This window comes from Cryptotermes secundus, unplaced genomic scaffold (assembly GCF_002891405.2).
Source record: "Cryptotermes secundus unplaced genomic scaffold, Csec_1.0 scaffold40, whole genome shotgun sequence".
Taxonomy (NCBI): domain Eukaryota; kingdom Metazoa; phylum Arthropoda; class Insecta; order Blattodea; family Kalotermitidae; genus Cryptotermes; species Cryptotermes secundus.
The window spans coordinates 1,535,983-1,552,927 of NW_019730583.1; the positions used below are offsets into that span (position 1 = coordinate 1,535,983).

Consider the following 16,945-nt stretch of genomic DNA (forward strand, 5'->3'; position numbering starts at 1 on the left):
TGCCCTAAGAAACATACACCTAGACAATCAACAAAGCATTTAACTGAAAGTGAATACTGAAAATGCCACAGTAGCCTCACAGTAGAAAAACACTCTCTCAAAACATGATCACAAGAACTGCTGCATGTATTCAGGATAACGGAGGACACTGACCACATGTTTTGTGAAAACTCATTCACATTTGTGGTCAGTGAGATATAAAATTCATTATTTTGTATTTGGTTATGTTTTTAAGTGGAACACCCTTAAGAACAGGGTAACTGAGCTAAAAATGCATGCTGATGAATGGACTGTCTATTGTTTCTTTTACATTCACTTCTATGTGAATTGTAAGAACGAGAAATTTCATCCTGCTTATTTGAATTTCATTTAAACCTTCACATAATATCACAACAAAATTTTATGTAAATGATTACAACATGTCTTAATAGTTACTTTACTGAATTCACTTTTTACTCAGATATACCTTACTCTTGGGGCATGCGGTAGCGTAGTTGGTTAAGGCACTATGATACAAGCCAAAACGTTGCAGGATCAAATTCCGATGAGGTGGATTTTTTTTTCAATTTACCTTATTCTTCCAGCCGCGATATGGCCCTGAGGTCAACTTAGCCTCTAACAGAAATCAGTACCAAGAATATTCTTGGAGGTAAAGGGTGGCCAGCGCGTAAGGCTGACAACCTTACCACCATCTATGAGCCAATGGTCTAGTAAATGTGTGAACCTCAACATCTCACAACCCTATGGCCTCCACAGCCCGTAACAGGGATACCAATGCACTGCACTGCTGTAACAAAGCATGCTTGTGGTCCAGCTGGAAAATGTCATATTTTGTCAATACCAAAACTGTCACCTCCAGGTTAAAATCCAGCCACAACTCTGTAGTGCTGGGGTATTTCAAATTCCCTATTCACGGACAACAAAGGTGAAAAGGAAAAATGATTCTATACTGCTTATGACAGAATGCACCATCATCACAATGAACAATACACCTCATTCTGCAGTATGCACAGTAACTACTAAACAGTACAATACATACTAATCCACAAAAACCTGTCTGTCCATGACCAAATCATACAATCATGCCACCTGATTTGTAAAATATCAATCTATCAGAGCTATTACAACTACAGATGCTGAAATATTGATTTAAGGGCTGTAAAAGCAGAGTGCAGCAAGAAATCCTATATAATCTGATATCCAAGTTCCACTGTGATTCTAGAGCATAAAGAAACTGAGGTACAAAATTAAGGCAAAGTGCAGTGTGTTTAAGCGCCATACCAAAGTTTACCAGGGGGCCAGAGGAAAGTTTCCCATATTCTAGAACTCAGAACCACATAAAAATACGTGTACATAGTACCTGAGAAAAATGTAAGCACAAGCTACCAAAACTCATGAACTGTTAACACCCATCTATTCATGATTTTCAAAACCACATGACACAGTACATTAAACTAACACAGTTTGATACCAGCCAAGTTTAAGAAAACCTAATTACATCTAACTTTAAATAATTCATGCTCAATGAAGTCTATTCCCTGATGATTTGTAAAAATGGAGGGCTACTGTACACACATCTGTTCCATACACTTCAACCTATCACTTGTAATCTTCCGTCTATTACCCAACAATATCAATATATATATTTAGATGACACTATCAACATTTAATTCACAAAAATGTTAATTAAAATGTTTAAAATGTCATAAAACTAGATATACATTCTGTGTTTATGAGCTACGTGTTTTGGCCACATGGGGCCATCTTCAGGAACACAAATCAACATAAGATACACACAATCAATATGGTGGCACACCCAATGGGGCACAGAGAGGCCGCAATGCAGAAGATAGGAAGAACAGACATCCTATAATATCAAAATTAATAACAATAGCAACAATGTACTTTAAGAGTACTATTGACAAATTGCACAGTGCAGTGGATTCCTTAAATGTGTGTTGCCTGAAGACTGTCCTGTGTGGCAGAAACATGTAGTGCATAAACACAGAATCTTCATATAGTTTTATGACATTTTAAACTTTCTAATGAAGATTTTAGTTAAATAAATGTTGATTAGTGTAATCTAAATCTATACTGATATTGTTGTATTACAGACAGAAGACTACAAGTGATACTTCAATGCAACAGGATGCTGAAATATAATATTATGAACATTTCAATCTAAGTATTCACATCTCTAGCACCAACCTATGCCTTCACATGGTTTGTGTAAAATGTCACCAACACAAAAATATAGCTGTTGATGCTACACAGTCTACATATTCTGGAATACAACAGATGTTGGATTTTGCAACCTGCTAAAATTATCAGACAAGCCAAAACTTAAGATAATTTAAAGACTGCCAGTAAGCTAAAGCAAGTGTCATTTAAGCAAAAAAAAAAAAAAAATCTGTAAAATTCTGAATCTGATTACACAAATCCATTCAAATAAAAATTTATGGCTGAGCACCTATCATCACATGTGAGCAATCAATGTTTTCATTCTGCTCATATTCCATACTCCTCAAGGTTAGCTTATGTCAAGACCCGTCCTTTTTTGGTGAATGTAATCATGGATCTTATTAAAAAAATTAATTCATTAGATTAACTGTTGTTAGTTAACTACGTTCTTCTCATATTCATTCCGGTACATAACAAAATTATATGTATGCCTCATGAAAAGAAAATTTTCAATCACAAATTCGGCAACCCAAGAGACCATATTATGAATTAATTTTTGGTACAGTCTGTTACATATTTTTCTCTTAGACCGTGAAGACTGGTTGTGTCCTACCCTCCACTAACAACTTTGAACAAGCCTGTGCATCATAACCTTAAATTATGAAAAAGCTGTTTTGATAACAAAATCAAACCCCACCGTTACAACATATCTTCTCCTATATCTTACACATGACCAATGCATTTAATATAGCAGAGGCTGATGCATTCATAACTAGTCTTTGTTTTGTTTCATGGTTATCCTTTAATGTACCAAATTAGAACACATTCCGTAATTAACAGAAGTGGACTATTTACCTTGTCTCCGTGTTCCACGAGCGAAATGAAACTTCGAATTTGAATCCTTATAATTTTCGGGTCTAGTATATTCGTTCAAAAAACATACACATACTCTACGCAAACAGCATATTAACATCTCGTCATTCCACAACAATGTACCAAAATTGTATTAGGAAATGTATTAGTGCGCTGAATGTAATACGGTTCTTCCTTGGCGAATGTACTTCCGTTCGGGTACGGAAGCAAATGCGAATGACCAACTATTTTCAATGTCCTAAATAGACAGTTATATCGAACGCTGGATAAGTATAACATAATGCAAAGTGCAAATCTGCATTTGTATTTAATAAATCGACTCTCTGGACGTAACATTCAGGCTGGAGAATTTACAATCCTTCCACTGACTTGCAATAACCTGGAACCATTCAACAGCTGGAAGTTCAAAATTGTTTGTTTCCAGACATTTCACGTTTGGCCACCAGTGGTGAATACGAAAGCTTTACTGGCTTGTTGCTAGATGGCAGTGCGTATAAAACGACGTGTGCTGCCTGCTACATCATGTACAGAACTAGCTCTTCCTGGGGGAATCCTGCTTGAGAAACTGATAATTGTTCAGCTTTACCATTTATGAAACCACGGTCACACGAACACGTCGTTGGATCCTATCCCGAGTAAGCTTAGGGTCTGCATACCGATTGATAATAGTGAAATATTACTAGCAGCTGTTCATAATCTCCAGGTCATGCCTGGATTGATGCGGACATCATTGAACTCTTCAGTTTTAGGCATATGTCTTTTTCCTCAGTTAATCTGGATGCAAAAAATCCCGTTCTGAAATGGTGCAGTTTCAGACCCTTCAGGCGAGATACTTTTGGATTTAATTGATGTAAATGAATCCTAAATTTCAGCGCCACAATGGCCCACCCATTACTCTCCTGCGAGAAATGGTGACGTACTGGACATCATGGCCCATCAGAATGTTAGACTGTCAGGTGTGATTGTTTCTGATATCCTGGACTGAGATCACCTACCAATAGCATTCCACATACTGGATCGCGTTAAAACTATGAAGCTTTCGGAACCAACCGAAGAATTAACAGACTGGGAACGGTGTCAAAGCCTTGCCTCTGATTTAATATCACCTAGAATCTAAATTAAGTCGTAGGAAGAAGCCGATAAAGCGATGTTCAACATTACCTTCTCTATACTTTCTGCTTATAGACTGCCGACAAGTAGCGCTTCGCTTTCGGACACAAATAATCGTGATCTTCCTGGATCAGATCTTTCATCAAAACGCAAGCAGAGACTACAAAAATTGTGGCAAGAAACCCTGGGTCCAGAATGTAAAATGGCAGTCAAATGGGTCAAAGAACCTACCAGAAAAATGATCCACAGAAAGGCACTTAAACGGTGGGAAACGAAAATATGGAGCCGAGGGGTCACACCTCGAGCAATATGGCCTGTAGCGAAATCGCTCACGAAGAGAGGCGGACCAAAATCACCAGCTGATATTCATGGTCCCTCAGGCCTTAAGTATCATCCGTTAGAGAAAGCAAACACAACAGATGACTGTTCGGAAAAGCAGTTCACACCTAATGACCTGTGTGACGACAAAAGGCGGACGGAGGCTAGAGCTGAAGCTCTTCTCAAAACTGCAGACAATAATCCACCCCCACCCCCCCGCAAATAATCAGTCCGCGTGATATATAGAATTAATAAATTAATAAATTCCTTGAAATTGAGAAAGTCATGCGGGATTCACGGAATTCCTAATGAATACCTCAGACCCTCAGAAGAGACCATTGGTGCACCTAACACATTTGATTAATCACTGCTTTCGACGTTCACATTTTCTGACGTCTTGGAAGGAAATAAATGTGATACCCTTACCGAAACAGGAAGGGCCCTAAATTCCCCTCAAATCTACGTCCGATTAGGCTCCTGTCTACGACGGGCAAACTGCCTTAGAAAGTTGTATTGAAAATAGTCCAAAGGCACGTTGAAGAATGAGGCCTGCTTAATCCAAGTCGGTTTGGTTTCGTGCATGGTAGAGCACGACACTACACTGTATGAGGCTTGCGGACCACATGACCTTAAATTTCAACAATAACAACTCTATGACTGCAATATTCTTGGATATCGATAAAGCCTTTTACATTTCATGGCACCTTGGCTTGCTATAGTCTCATCAAGCTTACTAGCTCTTTTCTCTCGCAAAGCATATTCAGAATTTCGGTAGAAGGCGTCTAGGGAAATACAGGGAGGGGTGCACAAGGTTCCATCCTGTCCCCAACATTGTACAGTATTTACACAAATGATACCCTTCCTAAACACCAGGTGTTTATCTGACGCTCTTTGCCGATGATACCTGAATGAATCCCGCGGATTGCAAAGAGGGTTGTGTTCTTGGAAAACAGCATGGTGAACTGAATTCAATTGTGACGTGGTGCAAGGGCTGGAACATTGAAAACAATGAAGATAAAACTCGGGCAATCCCCTTCTCTCAAATACTTAGACCACCTGAGGTTCGTCTCACATTGAACGGACGGAATATCCTCTGTGAACCATGTAAAATACCTCGGTGTAATCTTCGACAAGAGGATTACACGGAGATTGAATAAAAAAATGATCGAATCCAAGAACTTCAGAACATTTCTTAGACTATTCCATATTCAAAAGCGAGCGATTAATCCCTAACATTAAACTAACTCTCTATAAAGCACTAATTAGGTCAGTAGTGACTTGTGCTTGTCCCACCTGAGAATTTGTTGCAGATACCCACCTTTTGAGAATGCATCACTTGCAGACAAGGTTCTCCGTACCACTGGTAAAATAAAAAGTAAAAAAGTAACGCTATCCCTGCACCAGGCCGTGAAGGCCAATAGGGTTGTGAGACGTTGCGGGTCCCACATTATCTAGACAATCGGCTCACAGCAGGCGGTAAGGTTGTCGGCCTTACGCGCCAGCCGCGCTTTACTCACCAGGAAAATTATTTAATTAATTCCTGGTACTCATTTCTGTTACAGGCTGAGTGAAAACCAGGACCATAGTGAGGCTGGAAGGATTAGGTCAACTGAAAAAAATCCAATGACCAACTACGCTATCGCGTTCAATTATATCGACAACCATAACTTCAGAGCTGAGTGAAATACTTATCGGTAACAAAATAAGAACGAAAGGGAGTCCCTAACACGTAAGGATTCTAAGAAACCATCGTAATATGTTTTATATTAGTTTGAGCGAATCGTTATTAAGGATTTGCCATGATTCTCATACTAATATCCCAAATTAAAACTGGAATAATCACGCAGAAATTACATTCTGCTATTATCCTAGTGCTAATAACTCAAAATTGTTGCGGACCGCACGAAGTCACATCAAATTTTTTGTTATCGCCTTTTTTATTTTTTATTGTAGAAACAAATTATTGTAAATACAAAAAAAAAAGAGGCCTAGGCAATGCCCATCCGGCTATCTGTAGCACATTTTGTTATCGTCCTAAGACCGCTCAAGACGCTCAAGACTCGGTGGCTTGGCGACATCTGTTGTGAATAATTGTGTTTACAGTGTACATTTCTCTGCCGTAAGATGTCGCAGTGTATGTTACCTAGAACACCAGGTTGCCAAGCAACCGTCGTGGACGACATGAATGTATGTTGTGTGTTTTTAGAGTAGGAAAAATGAAGGAACATTTAGGTTTGCCGTAGGTGTCAGACTGGAGGATTAGGAAGCCGAAAAAGAAAAAACAGCAATAAATTTAATAAGTTCTGTTTTTAATAGGACTGACGTAAAATGGAAAATATATTTTCCAAAGTGGAAGCCAGCAGCGAAAATGTACTTGAAGTGGATTCTGTGAGCCCATTGGAGTGCCACATAAAATCAGAGGGGTTAGAAAACCAGGAATCCCAAGAACGGCAACTTATAACTCCAGAAGAGTCTGTAGTGAAGAAGGAAAGTGATACTGAGCAAAGATCAGACTCTGATGATAATGATGATGTTCATTTAAATCAGGCAGCAAGTGCTCTAGAAGATATGCTTACAAATGCAGAAGAATTCCCCAATTCGTCAGAAACTGTTCCTGCCACCAAAGGAAGCATTACTCAGCCACTGCAGGGTACATCATTTGAATCAGATATAACAGTACCTAAAGCTGCACTAAGTGATAATAGAAAGGAAAAGAAAAGAGAATCCAGAAGCAGAAAAGAATTGGAAGAGGAAGAAAGAGAAAAAATGCAGTATGTACTAAATATCTCAATCTTACAATTAATCTGAAATGACAGTTATGAAAGCTGCCTTTTTAACTTTGTTACATATGTATATGTTTTACTTCAGTTTGACACATCGGTAGTTTTCATGCCCTTATACTTCAGTATGCATGTGTTTTGTCATTATTATTATTATTATTATTATTATTATTTCTTCCTTATTCCATTACATGTACGAGTATAGTAGGCTTAAGCCTTAGACACAGAATTGTGTCAATTTATCTTGCTAATTCTGTAAAGCCATCCTCAGTGCTTTCTCATTTGAACTCTTTTTTTGCATAGTAGCTAGTGATACAACTGTTTACATAATTATCACCAGAACAGGTACAATAGGACATATGGATTCCGACGTGCCGAGGGGACCTAATATGGATTCCATCTCACACTATATGAAATCTTAACTATTGTAATCTATTGTAAACAATTTTAAGTATTGTAACTTTCTTCTCTTATTGTAATCAGCCAATGTACAGTAACTGGCTTGTCCTATATCATGTAACAAAGATCCATAGAGACGAAATAAATAAATAAAATAATGTGTACTAGCTTTCAGACTTGTAGATTTTATTTGCAAAAGCTTCATTTTACATATATGCCATTGTGTCTTAAAATTATGATTAATTTAATTTAAAATTTTATATTATAACATTGATGTTTTAACTAATACAAACATTTTCTGTCATATATCTTAAATTTCAAAAATATATTTATCCTCTTCTGCACATTGCTTTAAGTTAGCCTTGTGCTATAGCATTGTCACTGACATTTTCAGTTAATATTGTTTTTAATGTGACTTTTATCATTATTTTTTTTCCAAGTCCCTTCAAGCAAATGCTGTGACAGTAGCTCAAATTAGAAATAGCTACTCTCTTCCACATCCTTTCCAGTTCATTGTTCATTAAATAATCCTATCATTCAACACTATGTATTCTGAGATACTGACATTATTAAATAAATCACAAACAAATTGTCAGTGNTAACTAAGCAGGTTGCCTCAAGTATTTGTATTCAAGAGATCCCCACTTTAAATTTTGATGGACTATCCCGGTTGATCGTTTTTTAGTTTTCCAAGTCCCTTCAAGCAAATGCTGTGACAGTAGCTCAAATTAGAAATAGCTACTCTCTTCCACATCCTTTCCAGTTCATTGTTCATTAAATAATCCTATCATTCAACACTATGTATTCTGAGATACTGACATTATTAAATAAATCACAAACAAATTGTCAGTGTGTTTTTAATGCTCATTAATTCAACACACGATGTGGCCAAACCCCAGAAGCTAGAATTAGTCATTAAAATGTGTAATGTATATTAATTATTGAATGTTTTACAGGGTACTGGTATCAAATTTCACAGAGGAGCAGTTGGATAGATATGAAATGTACAGGAGATCCGCCTTTCCGAAAGCTTCAATAAAAAGGGTAATGAAAGGTTTATTATGTGAATATATACTGTCTTCAGTTCCTGTAAGTTCCTGTTTTTCATTAAGCAGTTTCATTGACTGCAAATGTGAACAATCCAGTCTTAGATTTATTTCATTCTGGTCTGTCACACAAATAATATCATGAAACAACACAGCGCGCCTCAAACACATACAGGACAACATCAAAGAACCCTCTTCTCAAGAATGACAAGGTGGCACATGTTCGGCCCCCATCAAGACAAATAATAAGAAAGACGACACGAACCTACTTGGTTCATGAATTCCAATAAAATCTTAACAAACCAATTACAAATATTTTGATGTACTGGAACAGCTGCTGTAATTGTAAAAAACTTTAGATTTTATACCCAATTGTATATTATTAATATTATATGTATATATTTTAACGTTTAGAACATATATTGTAATAGTAACCTCCAACTGTAGTGATGTAAAGGTGTCCCTCTGATAATGGTCTCTGAAGACCAAAACATGTAAGGGCATAAATAATTGAAATAAGGAAAATCTTCACCAGTCACACTGGAGGGAACTGTATAACTTTTCGTAATCCAGTGTTACTGGTATACTTAGGAACATAAAGACTGTTCAAGTTTCTCAGTAGGAATCTACTACCAACATATCATACTGACTGTGAAGAGCAGCAACTTTTAAACTGAAAAGTAAGTGAAGTTTCTTTGAAAAAATATAATTTCTTCCTGGAAAATGCTGCACTAAATTTCCTTTTGTGTGTTTGTATAGCACAATGGTATATGAAACAATTGAGATTTACGTAGTGTAAAGCACACTTTTTTTGGAATTCATGGAAAGGTAAAGTACAATGATTATTGTGCCATATATTTTATGTAAATTTGTGGTCTTAAATCAGAGGTCATCAAGCATACATTATTTTCATTCGCTATGGGCTAGTGATTTTCTTTTTTGAATTTGTTTTACTTCCGAAATAAACATGTCTATCTTTTAACCACTATGTTTCAAACTTTTATTCTGACCCTTGTGACAATGTTGCTTGAAATTCACATAGTCAACCATTTATAATAGTGTTCCAGTGATCTAATTCCCTTCAAAGTAGCATGAACAGTAGCCATGAACCACTGGGCTGATATGCAGGTTATCAATATCAGGAAATCCATTCATTTATACAATATTTTCTGTTTTCCAGTTGATGCAGACTATCACTGGCTGTTCTGTGTCACAGAATGTTGTCATTGCAATGTCTGGCATTGCTAAGGTCTTTGTTGGAGAGATTGTGGAAGAAGGTATGACAGCTTTACAGTTGTAAATTATAAATTTGCACTTTATTGAGAAGTGAGGCAGTATGAAGTGTACATAATGGATATACTATATGTATTTCATCCTGAATGACTAAGCATTGACTTGTCAGTAAGTAGTTACAAGTGGCTGTGTTTTTACTGAATAGCTACTTAAATGTGCATTATGAACTTTTAATGTAGCCCTGTATCCCTTATAGCCCTGATAGCTCAGTTGGTATAGCGATGGGGTATAGATTGGATGGTCAGGGTTTGATTTCTGATGGTGGTAAGAAATTTTTCTCACTTTACAGCATCCAGACTAGCTCTGGGGCCCACTGAGCCTCCTATCCAGTGGGTGCCAAGGTCTCTTTTTCTTTCTTAGTGCAAACTTCTGGGTTGAACTGTGCCATTTCAGGGGCAGAATTTAATAACTGCTTATGAATCAGGATGCCTCATTCAGTAAAGTTACTGGCTTAAGTTGGTTGCCTTGGGTTCAGTCCTCAACGATAGGAGGGACTCTTCTTATTAAGACTGGATCTAGGGCTAAACTCCCATCTGTCCAGTAAATACCAAGAACTCTTTCCCTAGAGTAATGCAGATGAGTGCAAAGCTGAACTAAAAAGAAGAGATATATCAATAACAGTTATTCAATTGCTGTTACTTGAAAATCGTCACCACTGATTTTGATATCTAAAACAGCAGTAATCAAAACTACTATTTATGTTTCACTGCTAGATCCTACTAGCCACAGTACAGGCAATGGTAACTAGATGATGGATGGTGATGGAGTGGTTTGAATCACTGGAACTGGTAATGGTTGACTGGTCACTTGGTTAGCTAAACTGCTGCTGGCCCCTGTCAGCACAGTAATTTTTTGTGTGAGGTCTCGTTGAGAATTATGAACAAGATTTTTGTTCTTTCCTAGACACATAACGTTTTTAGAAGTAGGTCCTCCCCTTTGATGAGTGGAGGGGTTGGTCCTTTTGTGCAATTCTTGGTTCTGAGTCCCATGAGATTCATGACCACATTTTTCTGTCTGAGATTTGAGACTCCACAAGCCTGAATGACCAGGTCCCTGTATATATATCCCCCTGTGACAGGGTGACCCAGTTATACCCCCAGGCACCAGGTTCCCTTTTGTTGCCTTCTAAAAGTCACAGGGCTACTGCCTCCCCACGGGGAAAGGTATTGGAGACTGAAGTTGCTATTTAAATTTCAGTGCTAGACACCAGTAACTGCAGTAGATAGCCAGTAACCATATAGATTCTGGAGTATTTTTAATACAGATTTAAACATATAAGATACTGAAAAGCCTTTGTGATATAGACATATATTTTTACTGTCAATAAATCAGTGTTTTTATTAGGCTCTTATTACATATTTTGTTTTTCTTCAACTAGAGATCTGATTTGTTTTCAGTTCTTATGCTATTATCTTTAAGAGCTTAAAACTATTATAAATGAAACAGTCATTGTTTCTACAAGTTTTTAAACTGAGAATGCATATCTTAAACATGTATACTTAAACCCAATGAAGGATGTCATTAAAAAAAAACCTTAAAAATTAATCCAGTGTCATTAAATAGTAAGTTGTCGAAAGCACAAAAATTAGTTTGCTGTGAATAATAAAGTACCCTTCCTTTTGCATCTCTGTTCCACTCCATCTTTTCCAGGCTTATACATCCACAGCAGAAACAGTAGCAGTGATCACAGTCACTGCTTAAAATCACTATTACGTCCAAGTGATGTTCATTGGTATCATGGGGATTCTGTGCTGAACAGTATTGCTCTTAATGCAAGACATGCTTTTTTATGCAGCATAACTTTTGTTGATGTATTATTAACAGGCAGTCCTCCTAAGGAGAGTGAACTTTATATGTTAAGTAGAAATGAATGGTATGGCAAAATGATGAGATATATAGTCTAGTGGGAAAATAGAAAAAAAAAAAACACTGCAATGTTGTGATCCTTACGAGTGGAAATATCCATAATTGAGGATAATATTTGGATTTAAGAGAAACTGGTAGAAAACAGAAAAGTATAAAACAAAGAACTTTAGTACTTACACTCTTCATCTAATACTGAGAGGATATCTAAATCAAGGATACGGGATGAAATAATCACGTAGGGTGTACAGAGACAGAGAAAAAATATACAAAATCTTTGTGGGGAAACCGAATGGGAAGAGGTTACTTGCAAGACCAACACATATATGGCAGGATTACTCTAAAGGTGTTGTTAGGGAAGTGAGGTAAACTGCACAGAATCCAGTGGTAGGTTTTCAGAAAAATTGTTTAATTTCAGCTTTGGACGTGATGGAAAGACAAGGAGAGGTTGGACCTGTACAGCCTAAACATTTAAGAGAAGCTGTAAGAAGACTTCGTCTTCGTAATGGAATTCCAAATGGACATCCCCGCAGACTGTGGTTTCGGATTTGATTACATGATAAGGATTTACTGTGTTAATTTAATTTGATGTGATATGTGGTGTAAGGGAATTATTGGTACATATACAGATGTCCTCTTTCATCATTGTATTATTTAAAAAGGAAAGAACCTTCCAACATTTTTTAACACTACTGTCCAGTGTATGATCAGTCAAAATATAATACAGACTGAAAAAATAACATTTACAATTTCAGAAATTTCTTTTTAAATAGTCAGGCAAAATACAACATCTGAACATTTAGATATCAAATTACAACTATTTATTTTTATATTGGTTAAAGGTGTTTGATATGTGCACTACTGGTAATTCCATACACATAAAATTGGTATTCTAATTCCATCTATACACTTTGCACCAAAGTGAAACTTCCCTCAACACAACCTGCCTCACAAAATTGTTTGTAAAGTGCATAAATCAGAGAGAGGGACTCACAAAAGCAAGACCGTAACTGCCAAACAGTAATAAATATCTGGTCATGAATTCCAGATGGGGCTCGACACCAAGACTTGCTGACTGACTGACCATCAGTTGCAATGTGACTTTGACTTTGACTTTAAGGACTAAGCGGTCAGGCATGGCCATTCAAGTGACTAGACTGATGTGGTAGCGAATACTGCTAGAAATAGGGCATAATCTACTGTACTGAGCTTGGACTGACAGAGGCCTTGTATATATTGTATACAGAAGTAGGAAGAAAGATTAAATTTGTAAATACTGACAATGGACTTACTGATACAGGCTATGACTGACAAATGACAGATCCGACCTCTCGTCAGAGAGGGCGCCCCAAATGAACAGGACAGTAACTTTCATATAAGAAGAAACATCTTCGACACCAAGACAGACAGACTGACCAACCATCAGTCGCAATGTAACTTTGACTTGACTTATAAGGACTATTACCGCAAGAGTTCAGTGGAAAAATAAATCTCTGGTCGTCGTCCTCAAGGGGCCTGACACCAAGACAAACTGATTAGCAGAAAACCACAGTCGTAAAATAACTCTGACTCTTCAAGAGGTAAAGCCTGTACTGACAGAGGACGCGTGTGTAGTGGAAAAGGAAGAATTTTCGATAACATGTTTTATGTGCGAAATATACACTTGACAAAAGGTCAAGTGTATTCATAAGAGACAAACCCATCTTCTCATCAGAGAGGATGTTACATAAGGACTATTATCGCAGGAGTTCAGTTAGAAAAAAAAATCTCTGGTCCTGGGCCTGAGGGGGCCTGACGCTAGGACAAACTGATTGGCAGTAGACCGCCAGTCGTAGAGTAACTCTGACTCTGGCTCTTCTAGAGTTGGCAGTTGAAAATGATTGAGAAGACCTGACAAAAAAGGAATTAGGCTGTGAAAACGAGACATCATGTGTGTTGCAGTGACATTGAGATTATTATAAATTCATTGCCAGGATATGACTAGTGAAGGCTGAACACTAGTATCTGTGTAACACTGAACTGTGAAGTGTGTACATCAGTGAGAGTGCTGTATCACTTGTAGTTATGAGTTGAGTGCAATAAATCCACTCATCCAATCCAAAACCCTGTCAATAGTCATAACCCTAAATACATGACAGTATTTTTGAAATTTAGTAATTCTCTTACTGTGGTAACATAAAGCAAAATCTGAATTATTAGTGTCTTTTCCATGTATGGGGATTGCCAACAACAAATGAAAAAATTATGTAATTTAACTTTCCAGTGAGAGGAAAGAAAGGAAGAATGAGAAATCTTTGCATACATCTGTTGAAGAATTCTTGATATTGTCATGTGGATGTGTGTGTAGATGGGGTATGGACTGGTGAATAGATTTATTGACCACTTACAGGTCATAACTACAAATATCTATAACGCTATCACTAATGTCTACACTTTGCAGATCACTTTGCTAAGTCTGCTCCAGCCTACAGTGTGTTCACTAGTCATTTCTTGGTAACAGCTCTCAACAATGGACTTCTTCAGCTTCTGTGCTCATGTCATTACTGTCTGTGGCAAAAAGAAGCAAGCCAAGAGGAAAGTACTACCTGAAGATAAAGTTTAAGATATTCAGGCATGGTTAGAGATCAGACCTCATAAACTGTCAAGACACTCTGCACAAGAGTCTGTAATGTCACTGGGATTGGCATTCACAGCCAGAAAACTAATCACATTTTGCATGTATAACATATGCAATAAGATTGTGCGACAGGAATCTACTTCTGCAGCTGGTTGCTATTCATAACTGGTGAGACCTTATCTCATTTGTCACGTCAGATACAAACTATGAATATGGAGTGAAGATAATCATCATGACATTCAACAAGCATCATTACACAGCATAAAAGTAGTGATGTGATATGATGTAGTAAGTGTGTGGCAAATTATTTGCTTCAGAACCTCAGAATGTGTTCCAAAACTTGTCTGTGTGCTGCAGGGCATGCTTGAAGATGGAAGGGGGTCAATTCTATCAGTGGTAAGTATCTGTATATGTTACCACTGTACAGTAATTGGTAATAAAGTTCTGTTTAAGTAGAGACAGTTGGCACCCAATGTAGTGAAAAACCGCTGTGCTTATCCCACTATGGTCGCAAAGTAAACCACCACCACACTATCACAAGCTCCACATTACCATCTCAGCTAAGTGCCCTGTACTTTCTCATGCTCTAATCTTTAGTTCTTAGATAGGAAATGGGAAGATAAGTAATTCTGAACTGAATGGTAGCAAGCATTTCCAGATTTAACCTGGTCTTATTTTAATTATGAATATAATTTTGATTTGTTACTCTAAAGTGAAAGGAGCTGGGATAGCTCAGTCAGTATAGCAATAGGCTATGGGCTGGATGGATGGTGTGTGATTCCTGACAGAGGCAAGAGATTTTTCTCTTCTCCACAGCATCAAGACTGGATCTGGGGTCCACCCAGCCTCCCATTCAATGGGTACCAGGGGCTCTTTCCCTTGGGGTTAAGTGGCTGCATCGTATATTTGCTGCAGTATTTCTTTCATGTGTAACATACTAATGAACAGAGATTAGTTTCTAATCCATACTTATGACACATTTATGTTTGAAGTCAGCCATGTCATATTTATTTTCACACAAACTCCTTGTCTAGGTTCATGTCACAGACATTTAGGTTATTGGTGGGTACTCAGAAATGAGCATTTGAAGCACACATTTAAGATCTTACAATTGAAAACCTACATTCACAATTAAGGGTTCATTAAGTGAAATTATATGAGAGTTATGAAAGTTCAACTTAGCTTATAGTGTTATGGATATACTGGGTTAAATGAACATAAAACCTGAATTCAAATAATGAGAGTAACAAATCAAAATTCCATTCATGAGACAATTATGAGCAGTTTAAAGCCAGGGAATGCCTCCTACTATTCAGTGAAGAATCTTTTGTCTTCTTAGCTGTTACTACAGTGTGTGTGGAACATGCTGTTGCATGTAAGACAGTTATGACATGTAATTCTGTGCAAAAAGCTTTTACATGTGTGGGAACATCCCCACACCACACGCTGTTTCATCAGATTTTCAGACAACATACTCCTAAGTGAATATCACATTGCCAGACATTGCGCTCATATTTATACAGCACTCGCTGTCCAGCCCACCTTCGCATCATCGCTGGCCAATCAGCACTCACAATCGCAACTGCAAGTTTCACTCTGCCCATCAAGCATGGTATAAAAGGCGGAGCCCAAAGCTCGCAATCGTCAGTGATCACATTCAGTTCAGAGAAATCGGTCATCAGAGGCTTCAGCTCTTCACTGCTACCCGACAGCTAATGTAGCAGTCGCAGCTCTTCGGCAACCTGCTCTGCGACCAGGCAGCCAACGTAACTGCCGCAGCTCTCCAGTGGCCATGCCCAGTGACCAGGCAACCAACGCAGCTGCCGCAACTCCAGGAACCAACCGTAGACAGCTTTTTTTCTACCGGCACGTGCAGCACTACATCAGTGGTCCTACAGGCCAGCTGAGCGGCTGTAAGACTTGGCCTACTACAGAGGAGCGAATTCTGCCAGCACACTCGTGGTGGAACAAACTGCCATTTGAGGGCCAGCCAACTTTTGAACAGTTCACATAGCTTTGCAACTATTCTGTAAATTCAATTTGTATGATTTAATATATACAATTGTTACAGTTCTACATGGTTGTCATTTAGAACATTGACAATCCCACACCTGACAAGACTATTAGCATTGGATCTACTGTAACACACAGTCTAGTAATCAATGTGGATGCATTATGTTGTTTATAAATGCCTGATGATGGTTGTAAATGACAAAAACATGTGGCAAAATAATATCTTAATAAAACCAATTGATTTTATGAACAATTTGAGTCTATCACTTATAAAAGAACGGGGTCCACTCAGCCTCGTGAGGATAATTGAGGAACTGTTTCAAGGAAATAGCAGCTCAGGTCTAGAAAACTGAGATTAACAGCTGTGGGGATCCATTGCGCCGACCACGTGACACCCTCTATCTGCAAAAGTTGGTACTAACTTCGCTGAAAAGCAGCAGTTGCTTGGTTGG

General features: G+C 37.8%; 2 protein-coding genes across 2 annotated transcripts in view; one reads left to right on the plus strand and one right to left on the minus strand.

Moving 5' to 3' along the window:
* LOC111866324 (serine/threonine-protein kinase tricorner) overlaps nucleotides 1–3,284 on the minus strand; it is a 175,680-nt gene extending 172,396 nt beyond the window's left edge. Inside the window, exon 1 of the mRNA XM_023855164.2 lies at nucleotides 3,037–3,284. The gene's annotated coding sequence lies outside the window, so the exon portion shown is untranslated. The remainder of the gene's footprint in view (nucleotides 1–3,036) is intronic.
* A 3,347-nt stretch (nucleotides 3,285–6,631) lies between these two features.
* Nucleotides 6,632–12,505, plus strand: LOC111866328 (transcription initiation factor TFIID subunit 11). The gene is made up of 4 exons (XM_023855169.2): nucleotides 6,632–7,253; nucleotides 8,618–8,705; nucleotides 9,888–9,984; nucleotides 12,282–12,505. Exons 1-4 carry the CDS (start codon nucleotides 6,811–6,813, stop codon nucleotides 12,413–12,415), a joined length of 762 nt encoding a protein of 253 aa, XP_023710937.1. The 5' UTR covers nucleotides 6,632–6,810; the 3' UTR covers nucleotides 12,416–12,505.
* Nucleotides 12,506–16,945: the final 4,440 nt, after the last annotated feature.

What these genes read in the sequence shown, in the direction of transcription:
- LOC111866328 (XM_023855169.2), top strand. Translation starts at nt 6,811, where the DNA reads ATGGAAAATATATTTTCCAAAGTGGAAGCCAGCAGCGAAAATGTACTT. An exon ending in GAAGAAAGAGAAAAAATGCA is followed by an intron (nt 7,254 to 8,617) that starts GTATGTACTAAA and finishes AATGTTTTACAG; the next exon opens with GGTACTGGTATCAAATTTCA. An exon ending in CGAAAGCTTCAATAAAAAGG is followed by an intron (nt 8,706 to 9,887) that starts GTAATGAAAGGT and finishes TCTGTTTTCCAG; the next exon opens with TTGATGCAGACTATCACTGG.